The sequence below is a fragment of the Grammomys surdaster genome, unplaced genomic scaffold (assembly GCF_004785775.1).
Source record: "Grammomys surdaster isolate TR1022 unplaced genomic scaffold, NIH_TR_1.0 100, whole genome shotgun sequence".
NCBI classification, from domain to species: Eukaryota; Metazoa; Chordata; class Mammalia; order Rodentia; family Muridae; genus Grammomys; species Grammomys surdaster.
Window position 1 is genome coordinate 14,126,889 of NW_021604579.1, and position 16,964 is coordinate 14,143,852.

Below are 16,964 nucleotides of genomic sequence, written 5' to 3' on the forward strand. Positions count from 1 at the left end.
TCTCTCTCTCTCTCTCTCTCTCTCTCTCTCTCTCTCTCTCTCTCTCTGTTTGTAATTCTATACAGACATCTCTGCTCAGTCTCTTGACAGTGAGTTTCCACCTATGTTGATCAGTAGGGGACAGTGGGTGGAGACTGCACACTGCCCAGGTGTCTGCCACAGTGACTGAGTGGCTGAATCTCCAGCCTGCTGTTAGCCTCCACAGACAGCTCCTCTCTCTCTGGGCAGCCTCAGGTCCCAGGTTCTGCTAAGTCTACTTCTTCCTTTCGTTGGCCCTTTCTAACTATTACTAATCTGGGCTATCCAACTGCCTTAGTAGGCTAGGCTTTTCTGCTCCTCTAGGAACTTGTAACTAGCTCCTCACAGTAAATTCTCTCTATTAAGCCACCTGGCATGTTTCCCTGAGTCTGTTGATGGTCGCACCTAGATAATTGTATTAGCACTTTAATTGTCTCCCCACCTGCTAAGCCACCTGCCGCAGGCCACCAGACAGGCACAGAGAAACATGGGCCTAACAGTGACCAGAAAGCACTAGAATCTTCCTGATACATCTCCAGTTCCTCAGCTTATTCAGGACCTTTGCTTGCTAGGGGAAGCTTCCTCTAGTGCCCCTGTCCTTTGCTTCAATGGAAACACTCTGTGGCCTGGCCATTTGAAGTGACCCATCAGTTTCTGAGATATGGTAGACTTTTCTTCTCCCATTTCAACACTCTAGAATACTCAGTTTTCTCTTTCTTAAATCTGTTTCTGTGTCTCCAATGACAAACTCCTCTGGTCTCCAAGGCCCAGTGCAAGTGTATGTCCTGGCTGAGGCCTCCATTCACCTTCCCCAGGCAGAGCTTTCTGCCTGCTACCGTACTCCTGTGGCTTCTTGTACATTGCTTCTTATGGCCTTGGTTATTTTTATTAATCATTATTGTCTATGCCTGGCCTTCCCTAACTGTCAAGATTCTTCATTGATCTATCTTTTCTAGCTTTATGGTGATAAAAAACAAAAGTACAAGACCAATCAAGCTTTTCTCCCACGTCTATCACAACTGTTTGGGAAGAATTTGGATTTTGGGTGAATTTAAATCTGCAGTCTCGTTTCAATCCATGGGGATTCAAGATTCTGCTTTAGGATAACTTTTCCTAAGCAATTCTAGAAAAAAAATTCCATCTAAGGAACATTGGAATGGGCCACCTTCCCCTTCCCCTTTGTAAACTCATGGATTCAAAAATCATGTCCCCTGAAGGAACATCTGGAGGGGCCACCTTCCCCTTCACATCTGTAAATGCATGAGTTTGGCTTCCCTTCCCTCCTTGGGTTCCTCCTCTTGTGTGACATCTCTGTTAACTGCCTTGCAATAATTATAATTTCTGTACAATGTGGTGCTTAATGAGGAAGTGAAACTGACAAATGTTCAGACTAGATTTAATCCAATTATGCAACATCTTGATCCAGATTTCCAACTAAAGGGAAAACCAACTGGCGAATTGTGTGAATGAAAATTTATTTGCCATAAAAGATGGGAGTTGCAGGGGGGAAGCAGTGAATAGTTGTCAAGAGAATTCTTGCCATTCTTCACTTTAATGGATTGACTCTTCCTACATTTGTAGCCGAGAAGCTGAATTAAAACTTTGAGCAGGGAGAATCACACATACGCTGGCTGTTGGGGCGCAGGGGCCTCGTACAGACATGTACAGTGTGGGGAGTAGAAGAGGCCAGTGTGGCAAAGTGAGAATTTTCCTGACCCTCAGAAGTGAGGCTGCTTCCATTAGCATTTGTTCCTTGGCATCTACAGATGTCTCTTTAACATCAGCAGACTGCAGCAGTCTGCTTGGCAGGGTGAAGGTGCAGGAGTAGAGGTAACATGATCTCCTCATTTGAAGCTCTGTCTAAATGAGGAAAGAGGTGTTTGAAGCCATCCAGGAGTGTGAGGCCCCAGGAGGCAAGATTAATATTTATAAACATACTAGAAACAAAGGATGTTAGGAGACAAATGTGAGCTCCAGGTACTGATTCACAGCAGGGTAAATGGAAGGAGCCAGAGAGTAGAGGAGGAGCCTAGTGGGCAGAATGCTAGCCTAACATGTTGGAGGCCTTGTTTTGATCACCAACACCTTATAAACTGGGTGGGACCACAGAGAACCCCTTTCCCCACACTTCAAAAGTAGAAGTGTCAAGATCTGGAGTTCAAGGTCTTCCTTGGACTCAGGTAGTTCTTATTGGGCTACATAATGCACTTAGAAGCCCGAGACCCTAACCTGTGCATATTATGCACACACCTCACTCCAAACACTGCAGTTTAGCAGCCCGTTAGACACCTAGGCCCTCCAACCCCTGCATCAAGCCTCCCATAGAACCCTCTCTGAACGATGGAATACGTTTCCCTGCCTTAACGGTCTCACCTAGAAAAATAATCAAACTGATAAAAACACATTATGTTTCAATGAAAATTGTGTGGCTGCCCGAGTCACACAAACTAGGGTTTGATTCTTGGCTCTGTCATTGAGCAGTTCTGTGAGTGTGGGTGATGGCGCCCACACGTCCGGTTTTCTGTATGTGGCAAGAGCACACACCTCCTAGGCCTGTGATAAGAGAGGACGATAAATGAAATCCAGAGCCCAGGCTGCCCACAGTATATAACAGATGCTCTGTAAATTCTAGCTACTTTTTTCACAGCTAAATTAGCCTTAAATTCCTAGTACATATGGCAAGTGCCTGGCACTATAAAACCAAGGAAGGCACTGAATTACAGGTTGAATGTCAAATCCCATTACTGAGATGTTTATCATTTCCAGTGTGGCTCCTTTTTCAGGGTACACAGATCTACCACCCTGATCTCAGGCTCTCTTGAAGGACACTAGGAAGGAATGTGTTTTCTAGATAGCTGTTCCTTGGTGGAAGCTTGCTCAGGGAGTTGACTTGACTAGCACCCAATAAACTGCCTCATATCCAAAGCACTAACTTCACAGGACAAACCCATCATTCATTGCTGTGTGCCTCAGAGTGTGCCCCTATGAGTCAGGGAGATAAAGAAAGCAAGAATGAGCCTCAATTCTATCTGATTTGGCAGCAGAGACATTAGGAGAAGCTTAAAGGATAAACACTGCCCACTTTAGACAGACATGAGAGCAAATGGAACATGAACAGGTAAGTAATTTTGAACCCTACTAGAGCAGTTCCCTTCATAAGACAAATAATGAGGAACCCATTTATGTTGCTCCAATATCTTAGGAGAAGTGGGCTGTCCTCTCAGTGAAGCTGCCTCGCCCTCTGGGCATCAGCTCTGATGGTCTAAAAGCTCCTTGTCTTGAGCCCACATTTACCACCTCTTGTCATGTCACTGGTGCCTCATCTTAGTCATAAAATAGAGGCAATAAAGACCACTTGGGACAGTAAGCATTAGGAGTAGCTTAGCAACCTGGGACTCTATCTGGTCTGAGCTACACACACACACACACACACACACACACACACACACACACACACACCTCCGATAATAATGTACTTAGCAGCCTGAGACTCTTACCTGCACATACTCATATACCTCACTCCAAACACTGCATCCTGTTAGAAACCTAGCAGCCTGTTAGAAACCTAGGCTCTCCGTTCCCTGCATCAGGCTTCCCACATACCTCTCTCTGAACAACAGACTAAGTCTCCTTGCCTTAACGATCATCAAACTGAGATCCTGTTCAATCTTACTCAGGATGTCTTGGTATAGAAGGTAGGAAAGGAGCAGTTTAGCTGGGCTAAACTTGGTGTGCGTGTGTATGTGTGTGTGTGTGTACATAAGGTAAACTGTGTCCTCAAAGTGAATATTTGGCAAAAAAAATTCCTATTTACCTTCTTATATCTGTGTACTGTACATGTAATTAAAATCAGATGCATCATGGAAAAGGGCATGACCTATAGAGAAATAGTTATATAACTTAATCAAAACAGATCACCCCCAAACCATACTTCTTAGTAACCAAACTCTTATTTTTGTACCTCATAAAAGGAGGCCTTCCACAGAAATCAGAGCCCCTGTGTCTTGTCACTCATATGATCCACTGTCTATTTTAACAGTGAACTCTTCTTTAATCTGTGCTGTTGCTACATCTGATTACAATTTTCTTACCACTTGGAAATCTATGTATAACTTTATATTATTCTTAAGTAAGAATCCAAGAATGTGGAAAATACCTAGTCCAGACCCTGGCTACTGCTAACTGTACCCTTCTTGGTACTTGCTTCTCTATGGTCTCTTGCAAGCAGCTCTATTCTATTTGAAGATAGTGATTTCACATGCATTGAACCTCCCAGGGGTTCAAGGTGTCAGAAGTTGATGGCCAGTGCTTTTGTTATGTAGAGGGGGAGAAATAGCTTCAGGAATTTGAAGAAACTGAGAACGATCTCAACCAAAGTAAGGAAGAACTTTGGGGAGGCATCTAATTATTCCTTTGGTTCTAAATCCATGTTTCATTTCAAGGCAACTAATGCCCCATCCAAGGTATCAATTTGACCACTTTCTTATTTGCCATCATGCCAAGACTCTTAAGAATCTCAGTGAGGCTGATTTTTGAAGGCTGAGCAGGGAGAGCAGATTCTGACAGAATTCACAATTATTACTGATAATCGGAGAGTCTTTAATGCCTAACACTACTTACTATATAAGAGTTTTAAGTGGAGGCAATTACAAGGTTCAGCATAAAAGATCTTTTTTTTTCAGGCATAAAAATAAGGGGAATAAGGACCATGAAGAAGAAAAGCACTGTCTCTCATCTAAGATGACACGAAGGTTTGGGTTTGTGTCATTGAAACAGCCAAGTGTAGAGGGGACGTCTCACCCTCCCTGGTGTCACAGTGTCTCAAACAGGTACTCAGGCACCTGAGTGCACCACTCCCCCTAGCAGCTCCACACTGTGACTAAATCACTCTCAAAGGCTAATACAGTGCATAAAGCTCTCAATAATAAATGCAGTAATGCCACCCTTAGCAGTTTGTGTCTCCACTCAGGACTGTGCATTCTTGAGAGTCACCCCAAAGGCCAGGGTATTTGGCTGAAAGCATGTCCAGCATTATAAGCTGGCAGATACTAGGAATATCTGTATTTCCTCTCCCTCTGACACTGGAGTTGATGATGAGTTCATCAGCCCAGAGTGCTGCTAGGTAAAGTCAATATGGACCCGGGTGTCAAAACACTCTGCAATCTAATCAGTCTCCAAGGGGCTGACATTGTGCCTGGGGTTTGTTCTAATCCTGCTCATCTATAGAACTTTGCTCAAGTTATAATTTCCATCCTAAACTCTTCCTGTCTCTCTACAGCTAGCTTCCCATCACCAAGCATGTATGCCCTTGGTGTTGTAGGACCTTTCCATAAAAGTATACTCGTGGACTTAAGATTACAAAAGAGATTAGCCCCCTGTGCAAAGCTTCCTACTGTCAAGTTCACAGATAATTAGATAAGTAGGAATTTCCTTCCTACTGCCAAGGAAAGGAGGAAGGGGGTGTGTGTCTGTGTGCGTGTGCGTGTGTGTGTGTGTGCATGCGCGCATGCGTGCAGGGTGATCCTAAGAAAAACAATCTGCTAGAAGGACAGCCCAGACTCACGGTAAAGTAAGCATGCAGAGGTACCAAATCCTATAGAAATCAGGGTAAGAAAGGGCTGAGCTGAGTTATGAATCAGGCGGAGACAGAGGCAGGCATACGGATAGGTAAATGAATAGGAGGAAGGAGAGAAAAGCATGCAGTAAGCTTTCTCAAGCAGTTGAGTCTTAAGCAAGGTGGAGCAGGGGTTGAGTATTGAAAAACAATAAATTCAAACTCTGGCATCTCCGGTCCATCTGATGTTTCTGGTGTCAAGGCCATTGTTACTGACACATGTGGTGCTGAGCTGCTTCCTGGGGTTCTGGGACAGTGGAGGAGTGCTCAAGTCACCTCCAAGACCAACAGAACTTTACTGGTATGCATGTGTCTTTTTATGGGAAAAGGATTTACCGACAATATCTCAAGGAGACCAGAAATCCCAGAAAGTGTTCCTTCAGAGACAGGATGTGATTCCTGTCCCCTGGCAGTTCACAGATAATTAGGTAAAAGCAATGGAATGACAGCTCACAACTTCTGAATCCTCACTGGGCTCTGCGCTGATGGGGACTAGCTCACACCATCCTCTGACAAACCTGCTAAGACAGGCACCAGCAGTAAGCTCCATCTTCAGAAGAACAAATCGAGACTTAGAGGAGCTAATACAGCAGCCAAAGTCACAAAGCTCGGGAGTGAACAGTAAAATTGAACTCCAATCCAACTGCCCCAGATCACAAAGGCCATGCTCTTGGACAGTGATTACAAACATCATTATAAGTTCTATGCAAGTGAACTCAAGACACCAGTTTCTTAGGGATTCCAGGACAGTTGCAGAGACTATTTTAACTAAATCTTGACTGTTGAAGCAAGAATGTTTGTAGTGTGAGTAGTGAAGTGTGAGGGGAAGATGGAAGTTTGTAGTGAGAGAAAGGAGGGCACCTGAGAGTCTGATCACCTAGGGTGTCTCCAGGTCCAGATGTTCAATGGCTGAGGGCTCTGGGTTGGGAGGTTAGGGTACTCTTACAGAGTGAACAATCAGAAGTCACCCCAGATAATGGCAAAATATAGGCAAGGGGACATGAAAAGAAAGCAGTATTGAGGAAGCAAATGTTTTTCAAGTTGATTATTATAATTCAGTAGTGATTTCCCATGCCAACTGCAAGAAACGGATTGTATGAGAGACCCTCCCTCCCATACACTCTTCATGTATTCATTAGCCTTTGCATTAAACCTACAATATCTACCAAAGTGTATAGCCTATTTTCTAAATGCCAGTCTAGTATAGACTTGAATGACTTTGGCTGAGGAATGCCTTAGCCTCAGAGGACCTGGATGTCTCCACTCACATTCTGGGTGACTCTGACCTGTTGGAAGAGGAGACACTACATGGAAAAGAACGCTTTTGCCTTTCCTAGGGGCATCCTGGACCACAGCTAACCAACCCCCAATCTGTGAACTAGCTCAGCAGGGATGGGCTGCCTCTTGACATACAGGTAACCTGAGACACATAAATCAAGGAACCCTGGGAAAGGCAGAAGGAAGAACAGCCACATGGCTAGCTCACAGACCTGCAAGTAGTCTCTTACACCTCTGCTACACCTGAGTTTTGGGAATAGATTGTTTTGTATTAGTACCATGAGTGTGTCTGTTGTCTTCCTCTTGCCCAGTACATCTTTAATGGAATGAGTCTCCATTTGAGATGTATTTGAGGTTATATTAAAAAGACTATTCTGGTCAAAGAAAATTGAGAAATACTCAATTTATGTAACATATATTCATAACTCAAAATACATTCCTATTGCATATTCATGCATGAATACACATTAACATTCATAGTATATTTTTAAATGTATTAAACACCTGAAAACTTTAACAGTTTGATTTTTGGAATCTCTGATGAAGATCTCATTGGCCAATGCTCCTACAAACACCAGCTTGGAAATGGATGCTGCCTGTCTTTGTTCTGTTGAGGAGACAGGTAAGCCTCAAGAGCACCATGGGCTGAGCAGGCAACTGACTGGGTGGAGTACAAGGTCTGCATATCTCCTTTTATCTTTTTCATAGCTTATGTTATGTTATATTATATTACCATATAAACTTCTACTTTTTAAAGGAAAGATTGTAGCTAAGTGAGGTTTAAAATTAAACTGTGCAATTGCTATTTTTAATTCTAGATGCTCTAAAAATAGATAAGAGATATATTGATTCACTCTTAAAATGCAAGAATTATAGTGGTCTTCAGATGAGTATGTAGGAAAATCAATGGACCCCCATTCTTTCTCTAGCCTTCTTTGTGACATATAAATGGCTCTAAGGGGTTCTGGGTAGAAAGCCTATGCAGACTCTTAATTCTGTCAGATCATGTCCTCACTATTTTATTATGTACTGGTCTCTCTTCAGAAATCATTAAACACTGTAATGACTCTAAACAGTTTCCATGGGACTGCCACTCTGAGCCCATCCCTAGGCAGCAGAACACAAAACAAAACCCCAAAATAACTTTGCCAAGTCAGCAAAATGTTTTGGCTTTGACGGCTGCAGAGCTGCTGATGTGGGAGGAGAGAGGTGCAGGTGTGCGTGTGTGCGTGCGCGCGTGGTGTGCGTTTCCATGTGTGTGTGTTCGGAAGGCCATCTGTCAGCTTGGTTTTCCAAGCTATGAAGAAGAAAAAAAAAACCCATACATGTTTATGAAGGTTGGAGGCAGAACAGGGCACAAGCTGCTGAAGGCAATGTGGAGGGTGCGGCTGGGCAAGGGGCTGCTACAACAGCGACCACTGTCTGCATCTGAGATCCTGCTCTAGGAGGAAAACGAACTTAAGACATAAGCTTTGGATCCAGAGCCATTCACTCTGGGTCACAGTCATTCATTTTCAGTTTTGTTCATTCCCTCGCTCTCACACACTTGTTGTGCAGCTACCCTGTGCTAATGTTCTCTAGTAGTCAGGTCACGGAGAGGGCATCATCCCCATGCTCGATACACACAAGTGATTTAAAGCAAATGTATTCAGTTCTATCCATAGATACTGTATAGTGAGTGCTTGATTATAAACTCTGAGAATCCAATGGTCATGGTTTTTCTATTGCCGTTACAAACACAAGAAGATTAAAGACTAGATAGAGAAAAGGACTCAGGCAACCTGACAAAAGCAGTAAGGAAGTCAGTGAGATTATAGCTGTTGTAGTTCAGCTTGTGGGGTGAGCAGCAGTAGATAAATGTCTGTGTCTGCAAGCTACAGCCCGAGCCTCATGCCTCCTGCTTCTCTTAGGCCTTTGAAAAAGTAGAAATTTGTTACCACACTGGGTAAGTCTAGGTCTTAGGAAATAGCAATCGAGCAGCCAATGCAATCCATTCATGCATCCATGTGTCTCCCAAGCAAAACTTCTTTTATCTTTAGGTAACAACCTTTTAGAGTGCTGATAAACAGGGAATCCCTTTAAGTAGAAGAACCAGGAATTCTCATGGATTCCTTCCTTAGGATAGAGTCAGTTGTCTTTCATTAAATATTTCTGAGCTTGCTTCCAGCCTGGCATCCAGCTATCAGGGTTCATTTTTGGTAATACAGGAACCTCAGGAGACTCACGGAGGTGTTGGGGAAGACATACTTACTGTTCAAAGGGTAATAAGTGTTACAGGGCCACAAAGATAGGGGTGATTAAAGCAGAAACCCCAAGTCTCACTGACAATTGGATGAAGGAATATCAGGTAGCAGACAGAGCAGGAAGAAGGTCTGGAGAGCTGGGCCAGAAGAGGGGTAAGAGACTTGTGAGCCAATAGAGCCCTTTAGGCTGCCTGTCTGCCAGGCTAAGAGGCTTAAGTTTTTTTCCCTTGGAGCTATTAAGCATGGAGAGGGTGTGACCAGAATGGCTAATAAAATCAGAAAAACTAGGGCAGCAAATAGAGTGTGTTTCCTCGAATATCTAAACCTGTCAGAGGCAAGTGAGTCAATCCCGGCACAAACTGAACTGAAGGAAACTGTAATGGGGGGCTGGACCAATTGAAACCCAAACAGCAGGCCAATCCTCATGCTGCTGACAGTAGGAATATGAGGTTGCCTTCAGTGCCAGGGTAGAGCTCGGTTTTCCTTTCTGGCTCAGATTCCTAGGAGTCCCTCCAGCAGATGGGGTCCAGATACACTGGGCATTGTCCTTACCATAGCCCCATTCACCTGCTAGTTTCTCGGAGAGCCTGTTATACAGGACCTTTTCTGTAAGTCCCTGCTAATGGTATGAATCCTTATATACCTCAAAGGCCTGGACTAGCCCTTTTCTTGTTCCTTTGAAACATCTCAATCATTTTCATATTGGATGGGTAGAAAAACCCAACAGCGTCCTATACTTGACCATTTACTATAAAACTGCGGTTGGGGACCTTTATTCTGGAACACCTGGAACCTTGAGCCCCTCAGGCAGAGCTGTTTGTATTATCCAACCCCACCGCTTTCCACTCTCAGGAATAAGAGGAACAGACCTTTGTCCTGATTGGCCCCCTGATCATCTGTACCATTCTTCCCTCACATCTCTGTCCCTGTATCCATGAGAAGCCATATGTGAGACTAATTCTGAAAGAAGAGGCCCCTGCAGCCACTGTGTAAATCTGGTCGCCGAGGAACATGTACTTACACTTACAGGTTGACTTTTTGGCACATCATAAACACCTTCCTTCTTTTGGCTGGTGGGAACCTAGAGAGAAATTAAATTCAATAGTCAAAACACTGGGGTTCTGCTTTCCGTCTTTTTCCCTATATAGCCCTGGATGTCCTGGACCTTGCTCTGTAGACCAGGCTGGCCTCAAACTCATAGATTCCCTTGCCTCTGCCTCCCAAATGGTGGGATTAAAGGTATGTGGCACCACCATCTGGCTTGGTGTTCCACTTTCAAAGCAGTCACCCATCTCTGTAAATTTGACTGTCCGTGAGATGGCTCCTAAGACAGATCCAGCACCCATCCCTGTGGGGTGTTGTTAGCTGTGAAGGCCTCAAGCCAAGCTCCTTCCCTTGAGAAAATTCTATCAGGACAGGGGTAACCATCTTATAATAAATGTCTGCTCTTGTGGCTTTCTTAGAATCAAAGAATAGCTATGGAGACCTCAATCATCACATGGAAATTAAAAAATGTAACAACAAAAAATTCAATTTCATTTGATTAATCATACAGGAGGTTCAGATGTTATGATTTTCCCTGATGTAACTACAGTTTGCAGTTGAGCATGTATGTCTCTGTGCTAAGACTGGTATGCTATGTAAAATATAAGTCCCTAGTACCTATCAACTTTCTACTGGGGTCCCAAACAAGCCACCTGCCAATCAAAGAAAGGGTCCATATGACAGGGAAAGTAAGACACAAGGATCCAGAAGTTCCTGATTAAGTTGACATCCCTCCAGATCTTCCCTTGCTTCCTTGCCCTGCTCACTCATCTGGCCTCCTGGGGCTACTTGCTTCCGTGCAACACCCTGAGCAGGTCATCAAGCCCCTCTGGCTTTGCTGCTCTCAATCGGCCTGACCGACACTGTATCTCACTCAGGTTATGCTAAGAAGCAAAATGAGAAACTGGATATCAGATAAGCAAGAACTATGGAGCCCCACAATTCTGCAATATGGCAGGATGATGATTTCCTTTGTCACACATAATCATATACATATGTATATGAACACATTTTGTGATATTAATAGTGTTGAATACGTCTCTAATGTGTCAATCAAGGGCTCTGCATTGAAACATTCCAGATTGGAAGCACTCATTAACTGCTCCTCCCCCAGACTGCCACGGCTTTGCTCTTCTCTGCAGAGACCAGGCAGCAGTGGATTTATAATGTCCTGGCAGTGGGACTGTCTTTCCAGCAGGCTGGATGCTCCTCAGGAGCAGATAGAGTATGTCACAACCAGAAGGCCTGTTACGAATACCCGCTGGGTAAATCTTCCATATAGCAGTGTGGGGGACACTGAAAAAAAGAAATGCTTGCCAAGCATGGACCAGCCAGCTAATCTATCCCTGAGAGTAAGAACCTGAACTGATATGTTGAATTCTATTTTTACCCTCATTTAACTTAATCTCCTGAAGTCAACCCTACCCTCAAACCATAGAAAGTCAGCCTCAAAGATGTTGTGGACTTTGCTTCAAACTTCAGACCTGGTAGTGTTCAAACCCATGTCATTCTGGCTACCAAAATAACACTTTTAGTCTTAATATTACTAGTTAACATGGCACCAGGCAAGTCCCAGGAGCTGGCAGGGTGGCAAACATTCCGTTTTCCATAAATAGCGATATAATAACCAGGATAAGTCATTCAGAACTACAGCCACCCCTCTCTGTGATGTAGAGGAGGAAGATCAGACCTGGAGAGGGTCCAGCAGTCAGGGATTGGGGTGGCCAGACCCTGCAGCTCAGGCAGTTTGCTGTTTATTTCTACCTTGTTCAGGAGGCTGCATCAGGTACATCTTTCTTTATAAAACATCATGCCCTACATTCCCAGAGGCCCATGTGCATCCTTGCAGAAAAACAGAGCTATGAGTAAGCACGGCCAGGTGGAAGATGCCCTTCCCCAACCCCAGTTTGCAGGTATCCAATGAAGAATGTCATTTCTTTGGTCCTGATAACTGGGCTCCATTTAGAAGGAATCCTCCCGGAATGTCTACAGAGTCCTTGTTAACAAGGGCCGATAAATTACCGGCCCTCACGTTTGTTTTCAGTAGCTCACCCTTTACTGAGCAGAATGAGGAGCATTCCTTTGCCTGTAATTCACTGCTCACTACGGGCACTTAGCACAGTTGAACCGCGGCTGCTTCTCAATTATCCCCACAAATGGAGAACAAGCCATGCGACGGAGAAACCCAAACTGTGCATAATTGAAAACACTTTTCTACTCTGCTCTCCCATGGGTGAGATATCAATCTGCTTGTTTGTCCTTTACGATTTATCTCAGCCAGGACATCTTCTCACCAGTCCCACCTCCCTCTACCAAACGTGGTTTAGAGTTTTTTGATTGTTGTTTGGTTTCCCTGCTCAGGTACACCCATGCTTTCACTAAAAAAGAAAAGTTCCCAAGCACCTCTTCTATGCCAGGTATTGTGCCTTTTCTGGGCAGGGAGAATGGAAGATACGGCCCGGAGTCAGCAGCACTCCTTGGGTTGTGTGAGATGGAAGTATACACAGGCAGAGTATGAGACAGGCTTTTTCTATTCATGAGAGCTATGACAGCATGTGCTGTCTGTGTGTCTGTAGGACCACAGCTCTCTGTAAGCTTGGTCAGCACAAGGTGCACACTTGATTATCCTTGTACTTTCATACTTAGACCTTAAGTAAAGACTTGCCTCAGCAAACGTTTACCAGTGAGGGCTAAGGTCTGGCTCTGCACGGGTGATCTGATCCATCTAATGGACCACTGAGATACACAACAGTGATGTAGAGCGTTAAATTTTTTACATGAGATGGTGAAAATCTGGTCCCTAACCCAGCTTGGATCTGGGGTGGGTGACTTAGAGGAGTCATGTTGTTCTCTGAGCCTTAGTGTCCTCTACTGGTTGGCATAAGCATCTAGAAGATTATCTATAAACTCCTTGAGGACTGGGACTATACAATGGTCACTCTTACTTTCCTAGGTACCTAGCAGATACTTAAGTGCCCACAGATACACTTCTCAATGAACAAGTTAAATAGACTCTTACACCTGAAGTGATATACACAGAGGGCACATTTGGGTCAGCAGTGTGATAATTGTGTGTGGAAGGACCATTCAGAATGTGTTGGGTGACAGAGGGCTAGCTTTACTGTTTTTAAATTGATACTTAACACATAGGGAGATTAAGTTCTGAACAAACAAAGTGAAAAATACCTACTTGGAAAGTGGGAGGCCCCACTCATGGACTGGAATTAGACCCCTGATGTTGGCACTCAGATTCCCTTATGTTGAAAATGGCAGCCTCAGTTTCTCTTCTCAACTTACCAAATGATATAAAGGTCACCAGTAAGTCATGTATAAAATTGCCCTGTGTTGTTTAAAGAAAACTGATAATGTTTTCTGAGGCAGGTGACACAAGAGACAATTATGATTATTAACATGGCTGGGGAGCTATCACTCTCCCTTGGAAAGATGTCTCAATTGCCCAGAGCCTCTTCATCCTCATGTTGGGCACAACAGCAGAGCAAGGCTTCAGCTTTCTGAGAGGCTCTCCCATAAAATGAGCTCTGTAGGTAATTTCTCTTTCTGTTAGTACAGAATCATCAAAAGTGGTACCCAATGATGATGATGATGATACAGAAGTAAAAGGAAGGGATGGCTACACAGAAGCTTCTGTGGATAGGGCATATCAGGGTAACAGAGTATGGAGCCCACACTGGACTTCTGTAGTTCTCAGTCCAGCAAGCTAAAAGAGACAAAATTTATGTATATCATTCTAAGGCATAAAAAAACTAAAAGGGTACTAGGCCTCAGGTCTGTGTATGTCTCCTAGAAACAGGGGCCAGGATAAAATGAGATCACCTTGAGCCAAAGTACAGATGCATGCATCAGGATCAGCTAAGTAATAATCGCCAGCACATGCACACGGCACACACACACACACACACACACACACACACACACACACACTCAACAGGCCTTCTACTGGCAGTGCAGTGCTTTAAGGCTTGGTAATCTTTAGGCTGAGGGCTTATCTCCTGTTACGTGCACTGAGCCCAGGTGAATCTGCAGTACAGGAGAGAAACATGGCCACAGGCCTTTCCAATAGATGGGATAAAATATTCATTCTCGTAAATGATGCCTTCCTGTTAATGATAGGCAGATGGGAAGATTAAGAGGCCAGCACTATTAAAACAAGTGAGAACTTTTAGATAGCTACTTAAAATACACAGGACCTAATTGGGAAGCCCAGAGCCATGTAACATTGAGCTGAAAAGAGCTGAGAGACAGAGGTGCTTATTGCAGAGGTCAGAGAGATCTGCCTTAGAGATCCTATCTCACAGGCTCTGCAACCTCAGCAAGATCCCCGGTCCCCATAAGCCTCACTCCCCTTGTCTGAAAGGTGGAAGAATGACTCAAACCATAGTGGGAATTTGGAGAGATGAAAGTTATATGTAACCCCAATGTTTGGAGGCATCAATTATCACACATGTACCCCACTTCTGAGGCAGCATTTCTGAGGTACCCTATAGTGTGAGTCAGCATGATTCTGCAATGAGAACCCAGACCCATGTGGTTGAGCTACTTCTTGTAAGTATGTGTTACAAACAGCAGGAAAGCACTTACCCAGAGAGATCTTTGGACCTTATTTACTCATTTTACAGGTGGGTAAACTAAGACCCAGAGACAGGAAAAACCTACAATTTAAATCAATGGCTGGAGCCAACATTTGTTGCTAAGATTTGGATCCTCATAGATATTCATGCTCCAGGATGCTGCCCACTATTGTATCCCCATATAAGCATGTTTCAGTCTCACACTGACATGTGCTGGAGTGGAGCCCCCTACTTTGTAATTGGAGAAGTAAAGTCTGAAAAACAGTGTCTTGCCCTCCAACCATGACCCAAAGGTAGATGGCTAGAAGGGCCAAACTGGACCTCCAGCTCTGTCCCAGCCTAAGGCTGCTCTTTCCGGCAAGTTTGCTCTCCCAAGTGCTGTGCAACTACAGCTCAGTTGGATTCAAGTGCCTCTCCTATAGAGAAGGTGCTCTCTCTCCCTGGGATGGCAGGTTAATGGCTCTTTGTCCTCAATGCTTAGACACAATAGGGTGGGTCAGGGCTTTAGATCTGACTCTGGGGACAACGGCAACGTTTCTTTCTAGAGACAGAAATTTTGTTAAGTGAAGACACCTTGCATCTCAAGTAGATGCTCTTTGAAGGCATCCCTGCTCAAGCTCTCACTGGTGGTCCAATGGGAGGAGTCAGAGGTGGACCCAGGCGGGCACAAATAAACTACTAGTCTAAGAGGCTGGTTTAAACTGATTGTTGGGACAAACAGCATTGGGCTTGCTCATTTCAAATTCTACACATTTGATAGAAATTGAAAATAGGTTTTATTTTGATTTCACAATTAAAACACGCCTAAGGCTGAATAATAGAACACACAACTAAGTAAATTGAAACCACTGATTAAATAAAAGCACCAAATCACTCCTTCTCCCATAGTATTTATGTTTTAAATGAAGACTAAGGTTCTCATTAGTGAAAAATTATCATATTTACTAGATGTGTCACTATACCATGCTACTGGGGCCCAAGGTCCGAACCCTTACATGGGATTCCAGAGGTGGCTGAGGCTTGGCTTCTACCTGTATCCTCTTTTCAGTCTTGGCTCTAAGTAGCTGTGTAAGCCTGTGAAGTGTTTTCTAAACTCTAATCCATTGATGGCCCTCCCCACCAAAAGGCAGGATTAAAATGACTGTTTGATCACCTAGTTCTAAGAGTTGGATGAGTTTAGAAATGTTTTAAGTGTTCTTCACAGTTAGGAGCATTACTGCGTTTGCCTTTCAGGATGGAGAAAGCCTTCAGCTGTACTTTCTTCTGTTACAATCATCCTCCCAATGCTGTTTTCATATAGAATGGTCAAATTTGTCCCTTATGTATAGGAGGGAGGTTGGGTTTTTAAACAAACTGGATGCATACATTCCTTTGAGAGGTGAAAGACCCTTCTACTTGGTGGATTGCAATTCTCCAGTGTATTATCTCAGCACAGTGGAATGCTTGGGTTGTATGGTTAAGATGGTTTGAATAAATATGACCCACGGAGATGCATGTGTTGAATGCCTGGCCCATAGGGAGTGGCACTATTAGGAGCTATGGCCTGGTTGAGGTAGGGGTGGCCTTGCTGAAGTAGATATGGTCTTGTTGGAAGAAGTGTGTCACTGTGGAGGTGGGCTTTGAGGTCTCCTATGCCCCATGTAAGAGTTTTATTCTGTTACCTTTAGATCATGCGGTAAAACTCTTACTCAGCTCCATCTCCTGCCAGCCTGCATACTGCCATGCTTCCTGACATGATGAAAATGGACTAAATTTCTGAAACAGTAAGCCAGCCCCAATTAAATGTTTTCCTTTAGGAGAGTTGTCTTGGCTATGGTGTTCCTTCACAGCAATGAAACCCTAACTAAAATAATGCTACTTAAAACACCTATGATCTGTTCCAGATATGAACACTGTACCCAACTGGCCACTCAAGATGAGGCATAGAAACTGCAGGAAATTGCTGGGGAGTCAGCAGTCAGTGTTCCCAAAGGCATCTCCCACTCCTGGATGACCAGGAGACCCCAACTTCTTGAACCTCTCAGTATTGAGCCTATTAGCATGCTAGCAATTTGCTGGTGGAGCAGGTAAAGGAAGAAGCAAGGATCTTATACCTGGTAAATGTTTTCTTCTGTTTCAGGATCACGGATTGGCTCATGTCCAGCCTCAAACACAATGTACTATTGCAGGAGCAGCCAG

The 16,964-nt window shown here is 44.0% G+C and overlaps 1 protein-coding gene across 3 annotated transcripts in view; it reads right to left on the reverse strand.

The window, feature by feature from the left end:
* The window catches only part of Dab1 (DAB adaptor protein 1), a 1,070,329-nt gene that overhangs the window by 32,975 nt on the left and 1,020,390 nt on the right, over positions 1-16,964 (reverse strand). For 2 of the 3 annotated variants that reach the window (XM_028787228.1, XM_028787218.1), the window contains exons 7-8: positions 16,880-16,945; positions 10,175-10,234 (exon numbers count right to left, since the gene is read on the reverse strand). In XM_028787228.1, the coding sequence (XP_028643061.1) occupies positions 10,175-10,234; positions 16,880-16,945 (126 nt within the window). The remainder of the gene's footprint in view (positions 1-10,174; positions 10,235-16,879; positions 16,946-16,964) is intronic. The other variant, XM_028787225.1, reaches the window with a different exon arrangement.